This window comes from Suillus subaureus, assembly GCF_016647635.1.
Source record: "Suillus subaureus strain MN1 chromosome Unknown BJ212scaffold_50, whole genome shotgun sequence".
Classification (NCBI taxonomy): domain Eukaryota; kingdom Fungi; phylum Basidiomycota; class Agaricomycetes; order Boletales; family Suillaceae; genus Suillus; species Suillus subaureus.
In genome coordinates this window covers 215309-234574 of record NW_024538606.1, presented here as the reverse complement: position 1 = coordinate 234574, position 19266 = coordinate 215309, and the positions used below count along the sequence as shown (strand labels likewise).

The 19266-nt window shown below is 45.9% G+C and overlaps 8 protein-coding genes across 8 annotated transcripts; 2 read left to right on the top strand and 6 right to left on the bottom strand.

The window, feature by feature from the left end:
- Positions 1 to 2922: 2922 nt before the first annotated feature.
- Positions 2923 to 3162, bottom strand: BJ212DRAFT_1248691 (uncharacterized protein; the record flags this gene model as incomplete). The annotated part of the gene is made up of 1 exon (XM_041329689.1): positions 2923 to 3162. A coding segment is annotated over one exon (240 nt), but the record flags the coding sequence as incomplete, so codon positions are not given.
- Positions 3163 to 3977: 815 nt separating this feature from the next.
- On the bottom strand, positions 3978 to 4613 carry BJ212DRAFT_1486199 (uncharacterized protein; the record flags this gene model as incomplete). Its single annotated transcript, XM_041341093.1, has 1 exon — positions 3978 to 4613. The coding sequence occupies one exon, from the start codon at positions 4611 to 4613 to the stop codon at positions 3978 to 3980; it is 636 nt and encodes a 211-aa protein (XP_041187502.1).
- Positions 4614 to 7882: 3269 nt separating this feature from the next.
- Positions 7883 to 8509, bottom strand: BJ212DRAFT_1283217 (uncharacterized protein; the record flags this gene model as incomplete). Its single annotated transcript, XM_041331744.1, has 2 exons — positions 7883 to 8314; positions 8363 to 8509. 2 exons carry the CDS (start codon positions 8507 to 8509, stop codon positions 7883 to 7885), a joined length of 579 nt encoding a protein of 192 aa, XP_041187501.1.
- Positions 8510 to 12249: 3740 nt separating this feature from the next.
- BJ212DRAFT_1303916 (uncharacterized protein) lies at positions 12250 to 13503 on the bottom strand (the record flags this gene model as incomplete). The annotated part of the gene is made up of 6 exons (XM_041333520.1): positions 12250 to 12290; positions 12350 to 12424; positions 12646 to 13017; positions 13115 to 13225; positions 13310 to 13437; positions 13493 to 13503. The coding sequence occupies 6 exons, from the start codon at positions 13501 to 13503 to the stop codon at positions 12250 to 12252; spliced, it is 738 nt and encodes a 245-aa protein (XP_041187500.1).
- A 169-nt stretch (positions 13504 to 13672) lies between these two features.
- Positions 13673 to 14288, bottom strand: BJ212DRAFT_1486197 (uncharacterized protein; the record flags this gene model as incomplete). Its single annotated transcript, XM_041341092.1, has 3 exons — positions 13673 to 13992; positions 14033 to 14124; positions 14194 to 14288. 3 exons carry the CDS (start codon positions 14286 to 14288, stop codon positions 13673 to 13675), a joined length of 507 nt encoding a protein of 168 aa, XP_041187499.1.
- A 263-nt stretch (positions 14289 to 14551) lies between these two features.
- BJ212DRAFT_1283267 (uncharacterized protein) lies at positions 14552 to 15134 on the bottom strand (the record flags this gene model as incomplete). The annotated part of the gene is made up of 2 exons (XM_041331747.1): positions 14552 to 14825; positions 14875 to 15134. Coding segments are annotated over 2 exons (534 nt in total), but the record flags the coding sequence as incomplete, so codon positions are not given.
- A 2503-nt stretch (positions 15135 to 17637) lies between these two features.
- Positions 17638 to 18129, top strand: BJ212DRAFT_1486195 (uncharacterized protein; the record flags this gene model as incomplete). The annotated part of the gene is made up of 4 exons (XM_041341091.1): positions 17638 to 17679; positions 17725 to 17751; positions 17793 to 17983; positions 18039 to 18129. 4 exons carry the CDS (start codon positions 17638 to 17640, stop codon positions 18127 to 18129), a joined length of 351 nt encoding a protein of 116 aa, XP_041187497.1.
- Positions 18130 to 18896: 767 nt separating this feature from the next.
- Positions 18897 to 19095, top strand: BJ212DRAFT_1283256 (uncharacterized protein; the record flags this gene model as incomplete). Its single annotated transcript, XM_041331745.1, has 2 exons — positions 18897 to 19019; positions 19069 to 19095. Coding segments are annotated over 2 exons (150 nt in total), but the record flags the coding sequence as incomplete, so codon positions are not given.
- Positions 19096 to 19266: the final 171 nt, after the last annotated feature.

Below are 19266 nucleotides of genomic sequence, written 5' to 3'. Positions count from 1 at the left end.
CACCACCCCATCACATTACCACAAGACTCAGAAACTTGTACAAGCTGGAGAGACATTGAATGAGAAGCAATGGCAGGAGAAATGCACACATGCCACCTCCATGCATTTGTACCATGAGAAGGAACAAGACTAGCCAAAGAACAACAGAAGCCGAAGAACAACAGAAGTTTGAAGAAGAACTGTCAATGCAAGAGAAAGAGAACCAAGGTGAAGGAGAAACAGACAGAAACATATGAGGAAGAGAATGCAGAAATGGATGAGAACGATGAAGAAGCAGAGGACAATGACAACCAGGAAATGAGGAGTGGAGAAGAAGCAAGAGAGCAGGAGAGTGAAAACAATGATGAAGATGAAGAAGGCCAAGGGTGAGATGGCAAGAGCAGAAGAGAGCAGTGTGGGAGCGATGAGGACACCACCAGGTTTTTTCAAGGGGGGCACTTGAGTGGGGCACCCCCTAGTCAAGGGGTTGCAGAGGCAGGAGTTTTTCAGAGGTTTGAGTAGCTTAGTCAGCCCAGGTGTGCCATTCAGGGCGTGGCAGTAGACACAGACTCAATCCCATTCAAGTGCCTCGCACATTCACTAAGGTTGGAGCTACCGCCCCAACACCTTGATAGGGCTGAAATCGATTCAAAGTAGTTGTTGGCATTCCTCTAAATCAAGAGTCTCATGTGAACATCTGTCCAAAGCATTTGCTCGAACCAAATAGTCAGGGGCACAGGATGCCTCAGCCTTTTTTGTATTCAAAACCTCCCAAAGCGCATTCATGGCTACAATGGCAGAAGCTGAATGGTTAGTTGCATCACCCAAGTCAACACCATCAGGGTTGTTGGCTGATTTTATCAGTTGAGAATTAACAGATCGACATCTTCAAAGGTGCACTGCTGTACTCTCAGTCTATGGACAGCCTTGCCATACTCAGTATTGGACTTCATACACTGTTGCATATTGAGGCTAACCACCATATTTACTGTTTTCCATGCCAGGCAACCCAAGTGTTTTTGTATTTCATCATCAGTCTGACCAGCATAATGGGAGATAGATGTATGCAGTGTGCTCCCCCCTACAGGTGGATATTGATAACAATCTCCAGAGAAAATTAACAACAACACCACCAAACCAAGATCTGGCCTCTCCTTTGCATACCATAAGCATGATCAATTTCAGTGAAGAGTTGGAGGCTAAGCAAGGAAGTTTCATCAATCAGCAAATACTGCATGTGGCGCCATTCGTCTCATAGCTGTGTCTTGTTTTGAACACTGATGACAACAGAATAGTCTTGGCTACTTACACCAGGTTTGCAGTTACCTTTGCCTTTTGAGTTAGACTTAATCTTGATGCCAAGTCCCTTGTGCACTGTCATGCCATCAATAAGTGCTGTTGCCAAGCCCATCAGTGCCAAGAAACAAATGATGTGGCCATAGCCATAGTACTCCATGACGGCTTGTACAGCTTTGACAACATGGGTTTTGCCAGTTCCTCCAGGTCCTGTCATCAACATAGTCAAAGCCAGTGCAGGATCATCTCGTTTTTCAATGATTCTGTGCACAAAGTGCTCTGCAATTATATGGTATGCCACCCACTGCTTCTCATTAAGTTGATGCTCACTCCCTATCTTCATTATCACTGCAGCAGGATCCAAAACATCAGTCAATGTCACAACACACTCAGACTCTTTTTGGGCCAAAAACAGGTGCATATCAACCAGCATCGCACTATCACAATTATTTGTCACCAGGGCATGAGAGCAGTCAACTTGCTCATTTGGGTTCAAAAGCATTGTGACATGTAGTTGCAACCACAGTTTCCTGTTTTTTTACCTCATCTGTCCATTGCTTTAGTTGTTTAGGGCTGCAATCCACTGTCAGGTTGTCTCGACGACCACCCACTGAAGAGTCCATAGGAGGGGATACCTGGCAGGATGCAGTACTGGTGCTGTCCAGCCACCATGCCTGTGTGAGAAGCAGAATAAATTGGTTGATGTGGAAATACTCATGACTGCCCCTTGCAGCAATCTGGCAGTGCAAAATTGATCTCATCCACATCATCTCTCGGAGGCCATGTAGCTGACTTCATGCTTGGCCTGGTGAGTCGAGCTTGTTTTCATAGTCTGTCTGCATTGCATTCATCCTCACACTCATGCACAGCTTCCCAGTGGTGCATGATTGCCTTACTACATTGTGAGAATGGAAACATCTCATATAGACATTCGGCTGTAATGCTATCCGGGATGAGGGGTGTAGTATTGCTGAATGGCTTGAAGTGAGCTAGCATGAAGAGAGCCCACAACTTGTTTTTGTTTGAATGAGGTATTGACATGCCAACCACTCTTGGAACCAACTTATGACTGCCCTCACTCCATTCCTCATTTATATGCTCTAACAATTCATGGGAGGTACAGAGCGGGTGGTTGCCCTTCAGTGAGTGTCTCTGGAATACACCAAGTTGTGACTCATGAGTGTTCTTCAAGCATTTGCTTTTAGCTTTTGACTGGATCTGAACACACCAACAGAATTCATAGAAACACATATTTGCCAAGGAATCTGCACGATATATATAATGATGTATCTGGTTCATTTCAAAAATTCTACCTTCCTTGTCCATCACAATGCAAATACGCGTCTGCTTGTGTGTCATCTCAAATTTACAATCTTCGGAATCCAAGTCTTGGTCATCAGGATCATCCACATGTGTTTCACCTGCAACAGTACCCTTGACATAAGAGAGCTACAGAGATGACATCATGGGTACGGTGTCATGGGATGGGATGCCATCACCAAGTCCTTGGAGGTAATGTGCTGCCTGCTGGGCATGTATCTGCTGCTGACCATTGAATTGAGAAAGGCACTTGTGTAACATGTGCTTAGCACCATCAGCAAGGCTTGTCTGAAATTCATGCATAGGAACACAGGCAACTGCATGGGACAACAGGGACAACATCTCATAGGTTTTTGAATCCATCTTTGTAATGTAATCGGAGATATAGAACATTGCCACCTTTGCGCCTTTACCTGATAAAATACACTTAATATCATGATTGTGCCGACAGAACATGAGGATGTAAGGATTGAAATAGTTTACATACAGATCTTTGCACATGAAAATGACTGAATTTGTCTCCGGCTCAAAGTGGGACAACTCAATGACCTCATGAGGAAAGAGGAATCAACACTTGTCATCATTACTGTACTTGTGACAAACTGGCTGACAGCTGTGTCATTGTAAAGACTCACCACACTGCTTAACCTGTGTAGCAAACATGGAGGACCACTCCTCATTAGTAGTGAGGGAAGGTTTGCCACAGTTGATGTCTTTCATCAATGGTGGCAGAGGAGGTCGCTTGACATGAGAGTCATACTTGTGATCAATTTTGACTTCTACATCAGGCAGATGATGGTGTATAATGTTGTCGAAGAGTGCAAAGAACCACTTCTGGTAAGCTTCATCACACAACATCAGATGAATTTCAGATAGATTGGACCCACCAACCACCCTAAAGCAAGTAGTGACCATAGAGAGAGCCTCATTCTGTGTATTCAGATGAACCATAAAAAGCTTGCAATCATCCGAAATTCTGCCCATGGGGCTTGAGCAATTGCTTTTAAAGTCCCATCCCAGAAGATGCTCAAAGCAACACCTCCATGAAAACTCGAAAAAATCTGCTGCTGCAACAGGATCCTGGGCCAGCCAGAGTGCACAGTCATGGGCCAAGATGAAGCGAGGAAAACGTGCAGACAAATCTACAGTATGGTCACCAAACATCACCTGAAAGATGGGACTGTGAACAGTGCTTGGGTTGAAAGTGAAAAACAAGTGAGCAGACCAAAATAACTGAAGTAACTACGAATTTCATTATGCACATAAATTTTGGAAGCTTGTGAGCCAGGTATTCGAGCAGACATGGTGTTAACCTGCCTCAGCAACTTCAAGGCTGATTGCTCCCCACTGCTTAATTGCAAATAGTTGTGTTCTCGCTCTAATCAATATGCGAGATTGTCCAAAACTGCTAGAGAGACCTGAGTGAGTTTGCGGGCAACATCATCAAAGTTTGATTTGCAAACTGTGAAGAATGTCTGTAAATGTGCAGCCCAGCATTGAGTCATGTTCAATGCCACAAACAGGTAAGAATGATGGTAACGAAACGACCAGTCGGCCAGCTCCAAGTAGTAATGGGCTTGAGCCTCAAATGATAGAGTGGTTGGTCTCTGTGGATCTTCAAAACCACCTATTCCACAGGGAAACAACATGGGATACATACTGACAAGCAGATCCGGATTGTGATACTCTGTTATTGCTTGTGAGCCTTGGAGAATGACAAGATCTGGATGAGAACCTGAATGTGAGTATAAATTATGGAGCACAGCAGCAGTGAACATCTGCCCATTGATCTTGTCACTCTTGGGATCAGAAACTCCCATTTTCTCCAACATAACAACTTGTTCAGTTTGCTCACCAGAGGATTTGCCATGATCAGGATCATCACACATCAACTCAGCAGGATGAGTGGAAAACCTGGCAGTTTTTTCCTCAAAAACTGTACATGCATCGCGTTTGTGGTCTTCAATCACATGATCTGACAGTCTCAGCAGAATGTCGTCTTTAGGGTACATGGACATCACTTCAGAGTCCAGAGGGATTGTTGAGTACAGATGGTTGTGATGCTCAAGACACAAAAGGCAAGTCCACATCTTTCATTTACGCACACGGAAGACCATGCCCAGCTGATTAAGATTGAATTTGCTGGGTCTGATGAAGATGATGCTGAGGAGACCATTGACATCAGATGGCATGCAGGGCAGAACAGAAGCTGTAGAAACAATGTTCATGTCGTGCACACAAGTATTACCATGAAAAACCTTTGGCTGGGTGGGATCAGATGACTGAAACAATCATGTCACATGAGCCGTAACACAATAGATAGCACAGATCTTCTCCTCAACCCATGATATATCTTGCAAATGAACTGGCAGTTGTCCTCAATACAGGTTGTTAGCTAATGCCAAGTGAGGTACACTGTTAGGCTTGGATAAGGAGGCACGACATGAAGCACACAGAAACAGATGCACCTGGTCACTGGTGCAATCCACAATACCTGTGTGATCAAGCATCAAACCATTGATGATTGGACAATTGAAATAGAATGCATTGGACAACCCTTGAAGAACACACTTCTGAATAATGAATTGGTCAGTGAGATGGAGGGCTTCAAGATGGAAGACTGGCTTGCCAGTGGCAGAAATGACCCCAACCTTGGAATCTTGTTGATGGCGAGCACACACAGCGCAGATGGAGAAATGCTCCACTTAGAAGCCTGATAATAGTTATTAAGACATGAGTTCACAGTTGTCTGAGGGATGGGAACTGGCCATGCATGGCAATACTCTTCCAGCAGATGTTCATCCTCTTGAATCTTAATTTTTTTGTCCTTGTGTCGCTGTAACTTCCATCGTTCAACCAGGGACAAGGGTTCTGTGGCCACACAACGAAGGACATCCAGACCATACTCAAATTCAAGAACGGCTGAGAGGTAATGAGTGTCCAGCAAATCAGAAGGAGAGGCAAAAGGAAAATGTGCAAACCACACCACATTCAAGGAATCCGCATCCACAGCCTGTAAATACATTGCACATTCATGGGTGTGACAAGCCAGACTATTGCTAGTCTTGGTATGAGACCAAGTATTCAACACAGGACGCCCATCCAGTGGTAGACTGCATATGCATTGTGATAGCACATCAAGCAATAAAGTGCAAAGACAACGTACAAGCACTTCAATCGGTAGAGCCAACCAAGGGACACACAAACAGTCAAGAGAGTAGGATGCATAACAGCTGGGAGGCGGTCAACAAAGGGACTGAGCAACCTCATCACCATACATGCTGAAGATGTGAGCAGACAAGAGAGGTAACAAGTGGTGTGCACATCCAGAAGGTAGGACTACAGCTGAAAGAATCTTGTCAATACCCATTTGGGGCAAATCAGCAAACACTGAACAGGCTCGAAGATAGTGTCACACAATAAGATTCACATGTTCCCCCTTGGTACATGGCTTAAGTTTAGTGCCTGGAAGGGCCTGGGTAGTTTTCGAAAGCACCGACACAAGAAGGTCCAAAAGGTGAGTGACGATGGTCTGCTTGTCGTGATCAATTCAAGCAGGAAGACAATCAATCTTCCTTGCAAGCGAGAAAGCCACTCTGTCACAACCACACATGCTGAACCTGCGCAGAAGTACACAGTGGCAATAACCTGAAGACTTGAACTCACTTGGACAGAGGGACAGAGATCTGTGGCCATCAGTAACGATAACGGAGAAACCATTGAATGCAACACAACCACAAAATTCAAAGGAACAAGTGCAACAGGAATGATGATGAGATATGAGTGAATTCAACAGCCATGCACAAAATTTATCAGGGGTATCAAAGTTATAGGTGTGATATTGCAAATAATAAAGTGCATCATAGTATACAGGGTATTCAGTAATGTTACGCATGATCAAAAGTGGTGGGCAGTCCCGCTCGTCGAGAACTTGAGCAATGTGACATGGAGCCTTGACTATAAAGGTCCTGAAAAAGGCTCAGAATGCAAAGAAGAATGAGAATTACACTGAACTCACATCACAGGGTCCAAGAGCAGCAAAATGTCAAATATCACACACACCAGTGTACAGCCTAGTAGAGCACAGAATGGCTGAGGTCGAGAACAAGAATAACAAATGAAAATTTGTTCAACATGTTGGGAGGTTCTGTGAAACCCTAAGCAACATTCATGGGAAAACGGGGCACAAGAGTTTGTAGAGAAAATGACATTTGAATGCTACAGAACCCTTTCTCTACTCTGTAGAGTTAGGGATGTACCTTCAGATTGCCCTTGAATGAAGTCGCCCATAGGTCTCATATCCAACACTAAAAGAGGGTGCAAAATATTGCTCCAGCCAGTTTTTCCTAGCTGTGGTGTGAGGGCAACAAGTGCAGCCTGGGCAGCATCATACTTAGCTTTACCAGCATGTATTTTTGCTGTCGCAAGATTGAGAGCAGTGCAGGCATGAGTGGATGCACCCTGACCTCGTACACTCACTAACCCTGAATATGTTGAGATGAGTGAATAAATGGATGTTCTGTCAAACATCATTCAATGCATCACAGGCCTGAGCATAACAAAGTTCCCATTCACAATCATAAAGCTTTTGGTGGCAAGGAATGTGTAGGTTGAGCTCAGATGGTGGCCAGAGTTTGAAGTCCTCTGGCTTCAGTGTTGTGGTATGTTGAGATTGATGAGCTTCCTTGGCAGAACAGATGGGGGTGACTGCAAGCATGTAAAGGACCTAGATGTGAACCCAATTATCCAGTTGGCATTGAAGAGTGTTGCTTTGATTATATATCTTCATTTTTGTGTGTCAGTCGCATGCTGGCCCAGTGCTGATGCATCCACAGCCAAACATTGTCTGGTGTTTCTCTTGTGAGCAATAGTTCAGTAGATGTCCAAGTCATGATACTCACTGTTGATCCTGCAAATCAATCCCTGACACAATCAGGATACTTGGGGATATTTCAGTGTGCAACAAGATATCTGCACCAGATTGTAGGTCTGCAGCATCCTTCTTGGCTAGCTGACATCAAATAGCAGCCTGTGTGATGGCTTTCAGATAAAACCATCAGTCTTGCTCAAACAGATAAGTAGATAATAATGTACAAACAACCCTGCTCCTGAATGGATTGGGTTTTGTGTGGTCCTCTTCCCATGCTATTATTTCTGATCTCCATGCAGACAGTGATAGTGCTGGTATCGTATGTCCGAGTTCATGCAGCTCCTCTCGATGAAGCTTGGATCTGCTGGAAGCTTGTTTGATTTTGTGGAGCATCCATTCACCTAGAAAAATGTGAGATCAAGCTAATATTAGCAATGCAAGATCCCCACCAAGCATTGTAATTTTTTTCCAGTTCCAGTCTCCAAAATGGTCATCCAAGATGTCGTGATGTGCTCCTGGTCCCTCTAACCCTTTGGTACTTGATGCCACACAGTTAATGTTTGCCCATCCTCTCTTGGGTGCTTTCCCATCTGTGCATCTGACGTTCTTGCTACAGTTAAATGAAAACATTGTTTGACATGGTTGAATATGAGCATTGAGATGGAATTTTGGGATGAAAAATCTGATAATCTTGTTTTTGCAGGCAAGGTGCAGGCAAGGTGACAATGAGTCCATACAAGTCCATAATTTCTTATGCCATTGGCATGCCATATCATATGACAGGTTGAAAATGAAGACCAAAAAGCTAAGAATTACCAAAAAAACTAGATAGTCCATGTCTAACCCTAACTGGTAGTACAGGTTTAGATACATGAGGCTCAATGAGTAGTATAAAACGCACTTTTCGCCCTTTTGCAGATCACCCACTCCATTAGGAAGCTTCATATCATGCCTTGCGCAATCGACAGTCCCAACACCTGTTGCAGCAAGTCCCCTGGATGTTTTTACGTTGGCCATGTTCACAGCATTATGGCTGACTGTCATATGCCATTCCAGACTCTCAACTCTAAATCTGCTTCTCCGGATATCCAGATCCAAGATCCAGATCTCAAATGATCTGATCTATCTTTATCTTCCTTCCGGAATCTAAACCCTATATCAGTGCCCAATCCCATTTAGACTTCCCCTGTCTCTGGACTCCAGTTAACCATGTTTCCCTTCTGATTATTGATCCATTACATACATTTCATTTCTGGTGTTCATTATTCATGATCTGTCCTACTTACTAATAGACTTTGCATATGCTTTGTACATAGCCTTTATGTTTGCTGACTGATTCCTATATGATACCTACAGTATATAAACCTCCTGTAACTCTTGGAAATACTCCAGTTCAAATATCATCTTAGTTCCTGCTCATTCCTGTGTCCTCCGGACTCGAGATAAGTCTCTTGTCATATTCCAAGTCTTAGGATTGCATCCTAGACTACATTTCCAACTCTAACCCTCAAGGTAGTCTATCCTCTGTTAGTTTCTAGTCTGGACTTCGTCTGGATTAGTCTTATCTGCTTGTCCAAATAACATCTGGACATCCATTGTCCACCCTAGTCAAATCCCAGAAACTCTGGACAACTGTTCTAGCCCCTGGAAATTAAGGGCACATACTCGGGAAAGGGGCACAGCGTACGAGCTGAGGCCAAGCCCTTGTGATCCAACCCCCTTGAGCACACGACCCTAACACTGACACAAGTGCTTTTCTGCAATGAGATGAAATCAGAGAATGCTCTAGCAATAAATTATTTGCATACCTGCTGTGGCTTACAACTGCATTCACTTAGATACTGCTTATATGCCATCTCTTCAACAAAATAAGACTAACCCTAACAAAAAGGTAAAACCCCTGTGAGGAGCATGAGCCAGCTCAAAGATGATAAACTGCAGATGATGATCAGCAACGGAAGAAATCAGGAGCAAAAGGCAATAGCAATAAAAGGACTAGGCAAAAATCCACTGCAACAGTGGATGATAGCACACAGCTCTGATGAGGATGACATCTGACACATAGATAAAAGTGTTCCAAGAAAACAGTAAGGAAACATTGCAAGTCAAAGTGCTGAGTGTACTTGGAAGGGTTAGTTATGTGCATTTTAAGAGCTTCACATAAATAAGACCAGGAATACCCTAAGAACAGAATACTTACCATTTTGACTGCTAAAGGCACACCTCATGCCAAGCCTCTTTCACCAATTTTGTGTCAGCAGTAACAGAATCAGAAAATGGCACCTGTGTGATAATCAGTCACTGAAAAATAGGATAGCAGTTGTGAGAAGCTGGCTCAGTGGCCTTTTGCAGTATGGTAGTATAGTGTAAATATTTATTTTCAAACCCTACAACTTGAACTACTGGGTTGGAGAGAAGTGAACATAATTTAAAAGGTTGAATGGTTTGAGAGACATTTCAAATGATCTAACTCTAACTCTAACCCTGGCCAACCCTCCACTGGAACAGTTCCAGTAGAAGCAAATAGATAATCTGACCTAACTAACTCACACTAACTAACCCTCCATTGGAACAGTTCCAGTGGAGGCACTTGGATAAATATGATCTGACTAACTAACCATAGCCAACTGCCTCACTAACAGACCTCTATCCTAACCATTTCAGTAGAGGCACTGATCCAACCTCCCTTACTAACTCTGACCTCCACTGGAACAGTTCCAGTGGAAGTAATGAACCAAACTAACTAACTGACCTTCACTAGAATGGTTGTAGTGAAGGTACTGACACAACTAACTAACCCTGAAATGGTTCTAGTAGAGGGACTAAACCAACATAACTAACCCCAACTGACCTCCACTAGAACTGTTCCAGTAGAGGCACTGGCCCAACTTCACTAATTAACTGACCTCCACTGGAACTGTTCCAGTGGAGGGACTAAACCAACCTGACTGACTGACTGACCTCCACTGGAACTGTTCCAGTGGAGGAACTAAACTAACCTGACTGACTGACAGACCTCTACTGGAACTGTTCCAGTGGAGGCACTGGCTAAACCAACCTAACTGACTGACCTCCACTGGAACAGTTCCAGTGGAGGGACTAAACCAACCTGACTGACTGACTGACCTCCACTGGAACTGTTCCAGTGGAGGTACTGGCTAAACCTAACTGACTGACTGACCTCCACTGGAACTGTTCCAGTGGAGGAACTAAACTAACCTAACTGACTGACTGACCTCTACTGGAACTGTTCCAGTGGAGGAACTAGACTAACCTAACTGACTGACTGACCTCCACTGGAACTGTTCCAGTGGAGGGACTGGCTAAACTTAACTGACTGACTGACCTCTACTGGAACTGTTCCAGTGGAGGCACTGGCTAAACTTAACTGACTGGCTGACCTCCACTGGAACTGTTCCAGTGGAGGGACTAAACCAACCTAACTGACTGACAGACCTCTACTGGAACTGTTCCAGTGGAGGCACTGGCTAAACTTAACTGACTGACTGACCTCCACTGGAACTGTTCCAGTGGAGGGACTAAACCAACCTAACTGACTGATAGACCTCTACTGGAACTGTTCCAGTGGAGGCACTGGCTAAACCAACCTAACTGACTGACCTCCACTGGAACAGTTCCAGTGGAGGGACTAAACCAACCTGACTGACTGACTGACCTCCACTGGAACTGTTCCAGTGGAGGTACTGGCTAAACCTAACTGACTGACTGACCTCCACTGGAACTGTTCCAGTGGAGGAACTAAACCAACCTAACTGACTGACTGACCTCTACTGGAACTGTTCCAGTGGAGGAACTAAACCAACCTAACTGACTGACTGACCTCCACTGGAACAGTTCCAGTGGAGGGACTGGCTAAACTTAACTGACTGACTGACCTCTACTGGAACTGTTCCAGTGGAGGCACTGGCTAAACTTAACTGACTGGCTGACCTCTACTGGAACTGTTCCAGTGGAGGCACTGGCTAAACTTAACTGACTGGCTGACCTCCACTGGAACTGTTTCAGTGGAGGGACTAAACCAACCTAACTGACTGACTGACCTCTACTGGAACTGTTCCAGTGGAGGGACTAAACCAACCTGACTGACTGACTGACCTCCACTGGAACTGTTCCAGTGGAGGTACTGGCTAAACCTAACTGACTGACTGACCTCTACTGGAACTGTTCCAGTGGAGGGACTGGCTAAACTTAACTGACTGACTGACCTCTACTGGAACTGTTCCAGTGGAGGGACTAGACTAACCTAACTGACTGACTGACCTCTACTGGAACTGTTCCAGTGGAGGGACTGGCTAAACTTAACTGACTGACTGACCTCTACTGGAACTGTTCCAGTGGAGGCACTGGCTAAACTTAACTGACTGGCTGACCTCCACTGGAACTGTTCCAGTGGAGGGACTAAACCAACCTAACTGACTGACAGACCTCTACTGGAACTGTTCCAGTGGAGGCACTGGCTAAACCAACCTAACTGACTGACCTCTACTGGAACTGTTCCAGTGGAGGGACTAGACCAACCTAACTGACTGACTGACCTCTACTGGAACTGTTCCAGTGGAGGGACTGGCCTATCAATATGCCTTAAAGAAACCCTTTACTAACCCAAACCTATATAGAAAATAGTGCTATAATACCTAGCGTCGTTGATTTGATATGAAGGACGTGGCAAAGGAATGTCATGATCGCCGCCCGAGTATTCATTGTGAAGTTCTTCTGCGGTCATGCGTGAGCGGAGAATGGAAATCAAAACCGAATGCTTACCATTAGCTATCTGGGCGAACAAGGTATTGTTGGCAGCGTGTGCCTGTGACAATCATCTTGATTTAGTGAGCGGATCACTTGATGCTAACGCACAAGACTGACTTTCATGGCTCAGCCAGTCAAGACTGCATCGGAGCATGCCATCAAGGTAAGGTGTTTGGTTTGCTAAATCGTATCCTACTCAATAGGATTGGCAAATGAATATTTCTCTGATGTTGCACGAACCTTTTCCGAAATCCGTTGGACCCCAACATAGTGATATCACGGTAAATGACTGGAGCTGAGTTGAAGGGGTGATTTGTTGCACAAGCCGAGGGGGCTTAGCAGAGGGAAAGCACTTTTGATATAGTCTAACGGATCTGTCAATTTAGAAGCTGCATGATATACACGACACTGACCGCCCACATCATAGTAGCCGCCAGTCAAATCCAACTTGACGTCCTGCCCATCGGTGAGGGAGACGAACTTCAAGTTGGGCAAAAGCTTGCCAGCAAGCAAGGATAAGAAGGACAAGAGGCGCCCGCATGACTCCCTCCTCAACTGCCAGAAATCAGCCCTTACCACAGACGTTATGGGCCCCGGGTGACGTCCTATACCTCCGTCCGGCGTCCTTGTTACTTTGAATTCGCCTCGGCTTCTGGCATCCACTCCGACGATACCTGTTGTGGGAAAAGTGATCTCAAGCGATGCTGTATCATACGTGTCAAAATGAATGTTTAGCAGTGCCGTACTAGGGTGACTGAGGTGGTTCGTCAGCGCATCTGACATCCCTACATGCCAGACAATGAGTTAATGCTATATTAGATAGAAAGCACAGAAGGATAACGTGCCATATAGCTGCCCAAATGCAACCATCTCTCAACAGACGGACTTTGTGGGCCCATTCAGAGGCGGGGTCCAGGATGTGACATGTGTCGATGATTGCTAGTGCGTAGAGGTATTGAATGAATACGAGGTTGGTGGGGAGGATTGTGGGGCCTGGTACAGCGTGATATCAAATTTCAGATATCAGATAAAGTCGTTGGTCTTACCTGACGAAGATCCTTTGAGCCCGACACGAACCTTGAGCGACATTTGCAAACACCCTGCAGGTTGAAAGCCACGCGTTACCGCCTCTGCCGCGTCCTGCCATCTGTACTGTGGCAAGGGAGACGATGGGAGAGGGCAGTGCGTGGAGGAAAGATGGGTTTCTGCTCAGGAGGGTCTCAGTGAGCGGTGTGGTGGATACGATTAGGTGACACGTACCTGTCAAACATTGTTTGCGTGCTAGAGACTACTTCGCCATTTATGAGTGCTTCGCCGATGCGCCAAAGTCTTGGCTTGTGCCTTTTGTTTCAGAGCGGAACTCGTCTATGGCGCGAAAGAAAGCCGATGGTGAGAATTGTGGGGTGTACATTCGTTCATTCTCAGACTATAAACGATCCTTCAGGAGCTACGAGCGCAAGATCCACAAGGTTTATTCGCGATCGCAGCCTCGAGAGTTGGCTCCAAAGTCCGTAAGCGTTGCAACAACATCGAGATCGTGAGTTTTGTGACTTCCTCCTGGCCTACAGTATGGAATTCGAGTGCAAGGCGCGTGACAACGGAGATCGTCGTGATCCTGATGAGCCGCTTCTCTTCGTCTGAGCGACCGTACAGTCCCGTTTCGTCGCTTTGGAAGGTCACATTATCATTGGGAAAGGTGGTTGAGGAGGCGTAGAGTGGGTTAGAAAGAAGTTGGTTGGAAGAGGATGATTCAGCTATTTCTGTGGAGGTCGCGGCGATGTAACTGAGGAGAGAACGCACGTTGGAGTCGTCCCCAGGTGACAGCTGGGAAGATGGTCATATCCGCAACCAAAGTTGGTTGGTAGGCATCCTTGATTTCAGAGAAAAGAGACCTGGTTGAATGGCGGTTGGTATTAGCGTTGACAGTAATTGGCTCCATTACAAATGATAATCACACATACCTCCACGGAAAATAAGCTCTGAAGTCGACTCCATCCTCAAGCACAGCGACCTTGAGAGAAGCGGTGATACGTATTGACACTTCTTGCCCAGCCATGCCTGCCTTGAAACGTATAGCTCGACTTGGTGGAGGAACACCTTGAAGGTTTCGGGAGCGAAGGTGGTAACAAAGTCTTCTGCAAATACACCATACTCTTTTTGCATTGGTGACGGGAGCTGAGAGGAATTTCCAAACCTACAATGCTCTCAGAGACGCGTAGCATATGTGAAGAAGATACACACCGATGGAACAGTAGACCAAGGATTCCATACACCCACTTTTTGGCCTTCCACCATTCGCATCTCTCCCGATCTTCCTCGTCAGTTGAAACGCCTTCCCGCAGGGACAGCCATCCCCATGACGCGGAACAAGAGTCTTCCCCAGGAAACAAGTGATTCTGGGCTCTGCTGGTGTGGGGAAAGGTTGACAATGATTGCAGTTTTGTACGTCTTGAGAATCAGGTGCAGCATGGCAGGGATGTCCTGGGACGCGGGTTGGGATGGGGAGGTATTGAGCATGCCATCAGCGATAGTGACAAGGGTAGGGAAAAGAGTGGCAATAATTCCTGGCAAGACATTGGCTTTTTGACGGAATCTACAAATTTATTGGAGCGATATGAAAGATAACACACTTAAACACGTACCTGAACGCTCTAATACACTCGAGTGCAGCTACAACACCAGCCCCTGCTTCTCTCACATCTCCACTTCCCAAGAGCCTTTTCACGTCATCCAAAAGAGATGACCAACAATCAGGGAAGTCGTGTGCCACAAGGTCCTTGAGGGTTGCTGCGAGCTGGACAGTGACGGTGCAGCTTGGACTGGCAGAAAGAAGAGGAAGAATGTTGGTTTTTAATGTGGTGCAGCCAGACTGAGCGATTGGAACGTGGTCTGGGTGCAGACTTGAAGGAAGGATGTAGGACGTATGTACGCGATTCTTGAGGTAAACACCACAAGCTTGGCGAGTGGCTCTGTCATGAAGTGAAGTTGGTATTACAACATCAAATTTGAAATAAAGAGCAGACGCACCATGCAAATCGCTCTTGAGAAGATCACGATGGTCTTAGCGGCCTTCCAAAGCACCTCCGTCAAAGCACTCGTTAAGGAACAGCGGCCATTCGGTTTTTGGAGCCCTCGAAGATGCGACGTTTACGTCCTTTCATATCAAGCAGGCTACTTGTAGGACCGTTTGGAAGTTGCTTCTTTACTGCGGCAAACAACGTCAGCGCCGATATCATGTATAATGCTAACCTCGTGGAATTTGAACATGAGAGTCACATCGACCTATGCACAACAGCACTATCGAGAGTGAGAACACGAAGAGACACATTGTGTCCATTTGCAGAAGCAAGCGATGGACAAGACTGTGCTAATATTGTATTTCCTAACTTACTACTGTAACCAGAATTTATCGCTGCTGTGCATTCATGACTCAAACCTGTATATCGTACAAAAGCCGACCAAAGGAGTCCTTGTAATAACAATGAACGAGAAAAAAAAGGGTTTCAACAAGTCGAGTGAAAGCTATACTAAGTCCTATGTAGTTAGGTCAACAAGCACACCGCCAGCCGTGCCAAGAGCCCAGCCTGCAGGTTTATCTTGAAGGACCTCAAATGACGAGTGAGGGAAAAAGAAAACATTCCCCACTCGACCTGGTGTAGTACCATGTTCAGAGATACCCTGCAGGGGAGCCCATTTACCAATTGCGTGATACAGTGCACCAGCCATCAATATGATGACCTCTCCAGGACGGTAGCTACCCAAAGATGAGTTTAAGTTAGGTAATTCCTAGCGCGACGCTCACCTGAGCTTCAACTTTAAGTCCGGGAGGTAACATTCACCTCCACTGAAGCGACCCATTGGAAATATCACAGTGGGGCCCTCATCCAAACCATCTTGGTGAGGCATCACATCAAGCTTCCAAACTACTGCTCGGCCCAGGAAGGGACCTGGGTCAACAACAGTCCACTTCCCAGCCTTAAACGCTGCCTCATACTTAACGTAGAACTCTGGAAAGGATGCCTGGAGCATACTGCCTAATAACAAAGCCAACTCTTTTGTGTCCTCAAAATACTTGTGAACAAACTGGGACCCATGAGCGCCTGAGACCATATCTGCTGATGGATGAATCCCATGCTAGGGTGAAGGATGTTAGTACTACGGAGAGGAGTCACAGTAGGGTTTGGATAGCAACCATACCTTTTCAGCGGAGTGCCCCTGGTCAGGCCACGCATGGACCAAATGGATTACATCAGTAGTCTCGGACGTAAATGTATTGTCTTGATAGACATACTCAACACCGTGGAGTGTGAATGACTTGCTGTCTTGGGATAGAGTAGCTAGGCCACCAGGGGGACCACTGTCCTTCACATATCGCATTAAAGTGTCGGCCTTATTGTGACGGCCATCACGGCGACTCCGGCGAATGCCAAGGTGATGGAGGAGTAACTGCATGCTCACCAACGTTTTGTTGAGTAAGTTTGGCTACATTGATAGTAAGATTATGTCGTAAAAAAGGTAATGAAAGCGCACACGGATCCCATCAAAATGAGTCTTCTTGCCTTCATTCTTAGTGCGGGCAAAATCAGTAGGTGACCTGCCCATGGCCGAAGGAGTATTAGGGCCAGGTTCATAGTATACTATCCCTTCAGGACGCTATTAGCATACTAAAGTTAGTTGCAATAGCTTGATGTAATCTCGATGACTTACTGGGCTCAAGCCATCATGCCTTTGGGCGAAGTATGCTAGCAGTGGGTTGCCCAACTCATCCTGGAAAACCCCTGAGGCACCGTCACTGTCCCAAGTTTCCATAGCGTCCATCGTCGCTTGAGCTACCTCCTTCGCATCATTCTTGGAGCGAGCTTTGAGGTCCTCCAGCCGTATTCCTTTCAATTGGTACATTGGAACATTATCCTGCCAATGGTGAACGTGGTGGTCAAAATGCCTTTTCCCACGCACGTCCCACTGCTTCGAGCAGAGCATGCGCTTTCGGTTGGGGCGTTTAAGCAGTTCGATGTGGGGGCGTGGAATCTTAGTTTCTTGACCCAATCGGCGCTTTTGTTCACGCTGAAGCTGAGATGCTGCTTGGGACACCAGGTTGGTATCGGTGACAATGGTAGACTCGAGTTCTCGAATTGGGAGTTTGAGTAACACCCTCTTAATTCGCGGAACAGTTGTTGATTTGCCCTGATTCGCACCCTTACTCTTGGATCTAGTCAGTGCAGCCATGGACCTCGGTAAAGGGCTACTGGGGTATGAGCAAAGGTGCTGGAGAGCAGAAGATGTAGTTGACCAACGAGAGATTCAGTCAGAAAGGTTGATAATATATGTACCAGCGTGGTTAGCAGTGATGTAACGCGTAGGTAAATTATGGACTGACTATAGTACGTGTCCGCAGTACGCTTGTTATGTCAAGGCGTCCGACTGCGTATTGGGGTCCAGCATCTATGGTCCCCATAGATTTTCCCTAGCGGAACACCCTATCATTAAGTTAGGTGCGCGGAAATCACTTCCGCGTGAAGGTCTGGTTGATAGGTGCGCAACTGATGGCGCACCACCCTAGGTTGGCCCACCATCCCTGGCTCAGAACATTAGGAAAGTTGTGGAAGATGAGAAACGCGCTGTAGGGCGCGTTAGTCATGACGTCTGGGAGCTCTATGTGAAGTCGTTTGGCGCCCATGGGTACTGGGCATGGTTGTTATTCATTCTCGTGTTGGTTGCTCTCTGTCCTATCGCAGAGAACTGGTGGCTTAAGTATGTTCCTAATGTTAGCAGTTTACTGTCACATGACTAACATTGGCATCCGTAGGATATGGTCGGGATCAAGCACAGAAAAGGCCAAGGCTAAAGGACCGGTGTATTACGTTGTCATTTATGCTGCAATAAGCACGGCTCTATAATATCATCCCTCCTCATGACTCATGTCTTTGCAGATCACTCTCACAGGTTTGAATTGGTTGACTTGTACCACACAGTGCTAAAAAAATTTCAGGTGTCTTGCTTTCGACTTATAGATACTTCGCACTATGTATGCAAACTACATCCACTCTCCTGAACCTCTACTGAACCATTTCTCATTCAGATAACGGTTCTATCCACGCGTCGACTGTTTTATACCAACGTGGGTCGAAGTCGAGACATTACTTTTTACCACTTATTTACATCACTCGTGATAGAACTTTTGGGAACTATGTTGTTTGCACAAATCCGGTTCCATGATACTGTGTCGCGGGGGAGACTCCTGAATCGATTCGGGAAAGACTTTGAAGATCCGTTTTCTAAGACAGCGGTTTATTTGCTTGCACAATGACACATGACATTATAGGCATTGACAGTCGACTCGCGGATCATTTTGGTCGAAGTATCATCCTTGCATTGTCTTTCATAGTTATGGTTGTGTCAGTCACTTTCGCAGGCGGTGTTCCATCCTTCATTGCGATTATTCTCCTGGGCTTCATTTATTATGATGGTCTGCAACTTTTTTCTTGATCCATCACATCGGCGCTGATTGTTGAATCTGTTTAGTTGCAAGGGTACTTTTCTGTCAAGTTCTTATATGAGGAGATGCTCAAGGGCCTAGGACTACAGACAAGCTACTAGAGATATGCGGCACCTGGGTAAGTGCTCTTCATATTAAATAGCGGTCAATTGACTTTGGTAATCCTAAGACTCCATGGCACGGTCTCCCCTTTATTCAATCTTTGGTGAAACCATTGCTGGAGCACCTATCCTTCGAGCTTTTGGTGCTTCATCAAAGTTTTTGCGAGACATGCTTCGTTGCGTCGATACAGTGAGTCAGACAGAATTCGCTTTCACTTAATCTGATCGATGTCTACTAGAATATAAACCCGTACTATTGGCAATGATCTGGTATGTCGAACGTCGTTTGATTGTCAAGAGTAGTTGACCTTGGGTGGTGTCTTTAGTCAATCGCTGGCTCTCCACCCGGTTCGACGTGTTGTCCGCTGCGACCGTTGGTATGATAGGTCTTATCACTGTTTCCACCCCGACCATCTCAGCTGCGCTCGCTGGATTCG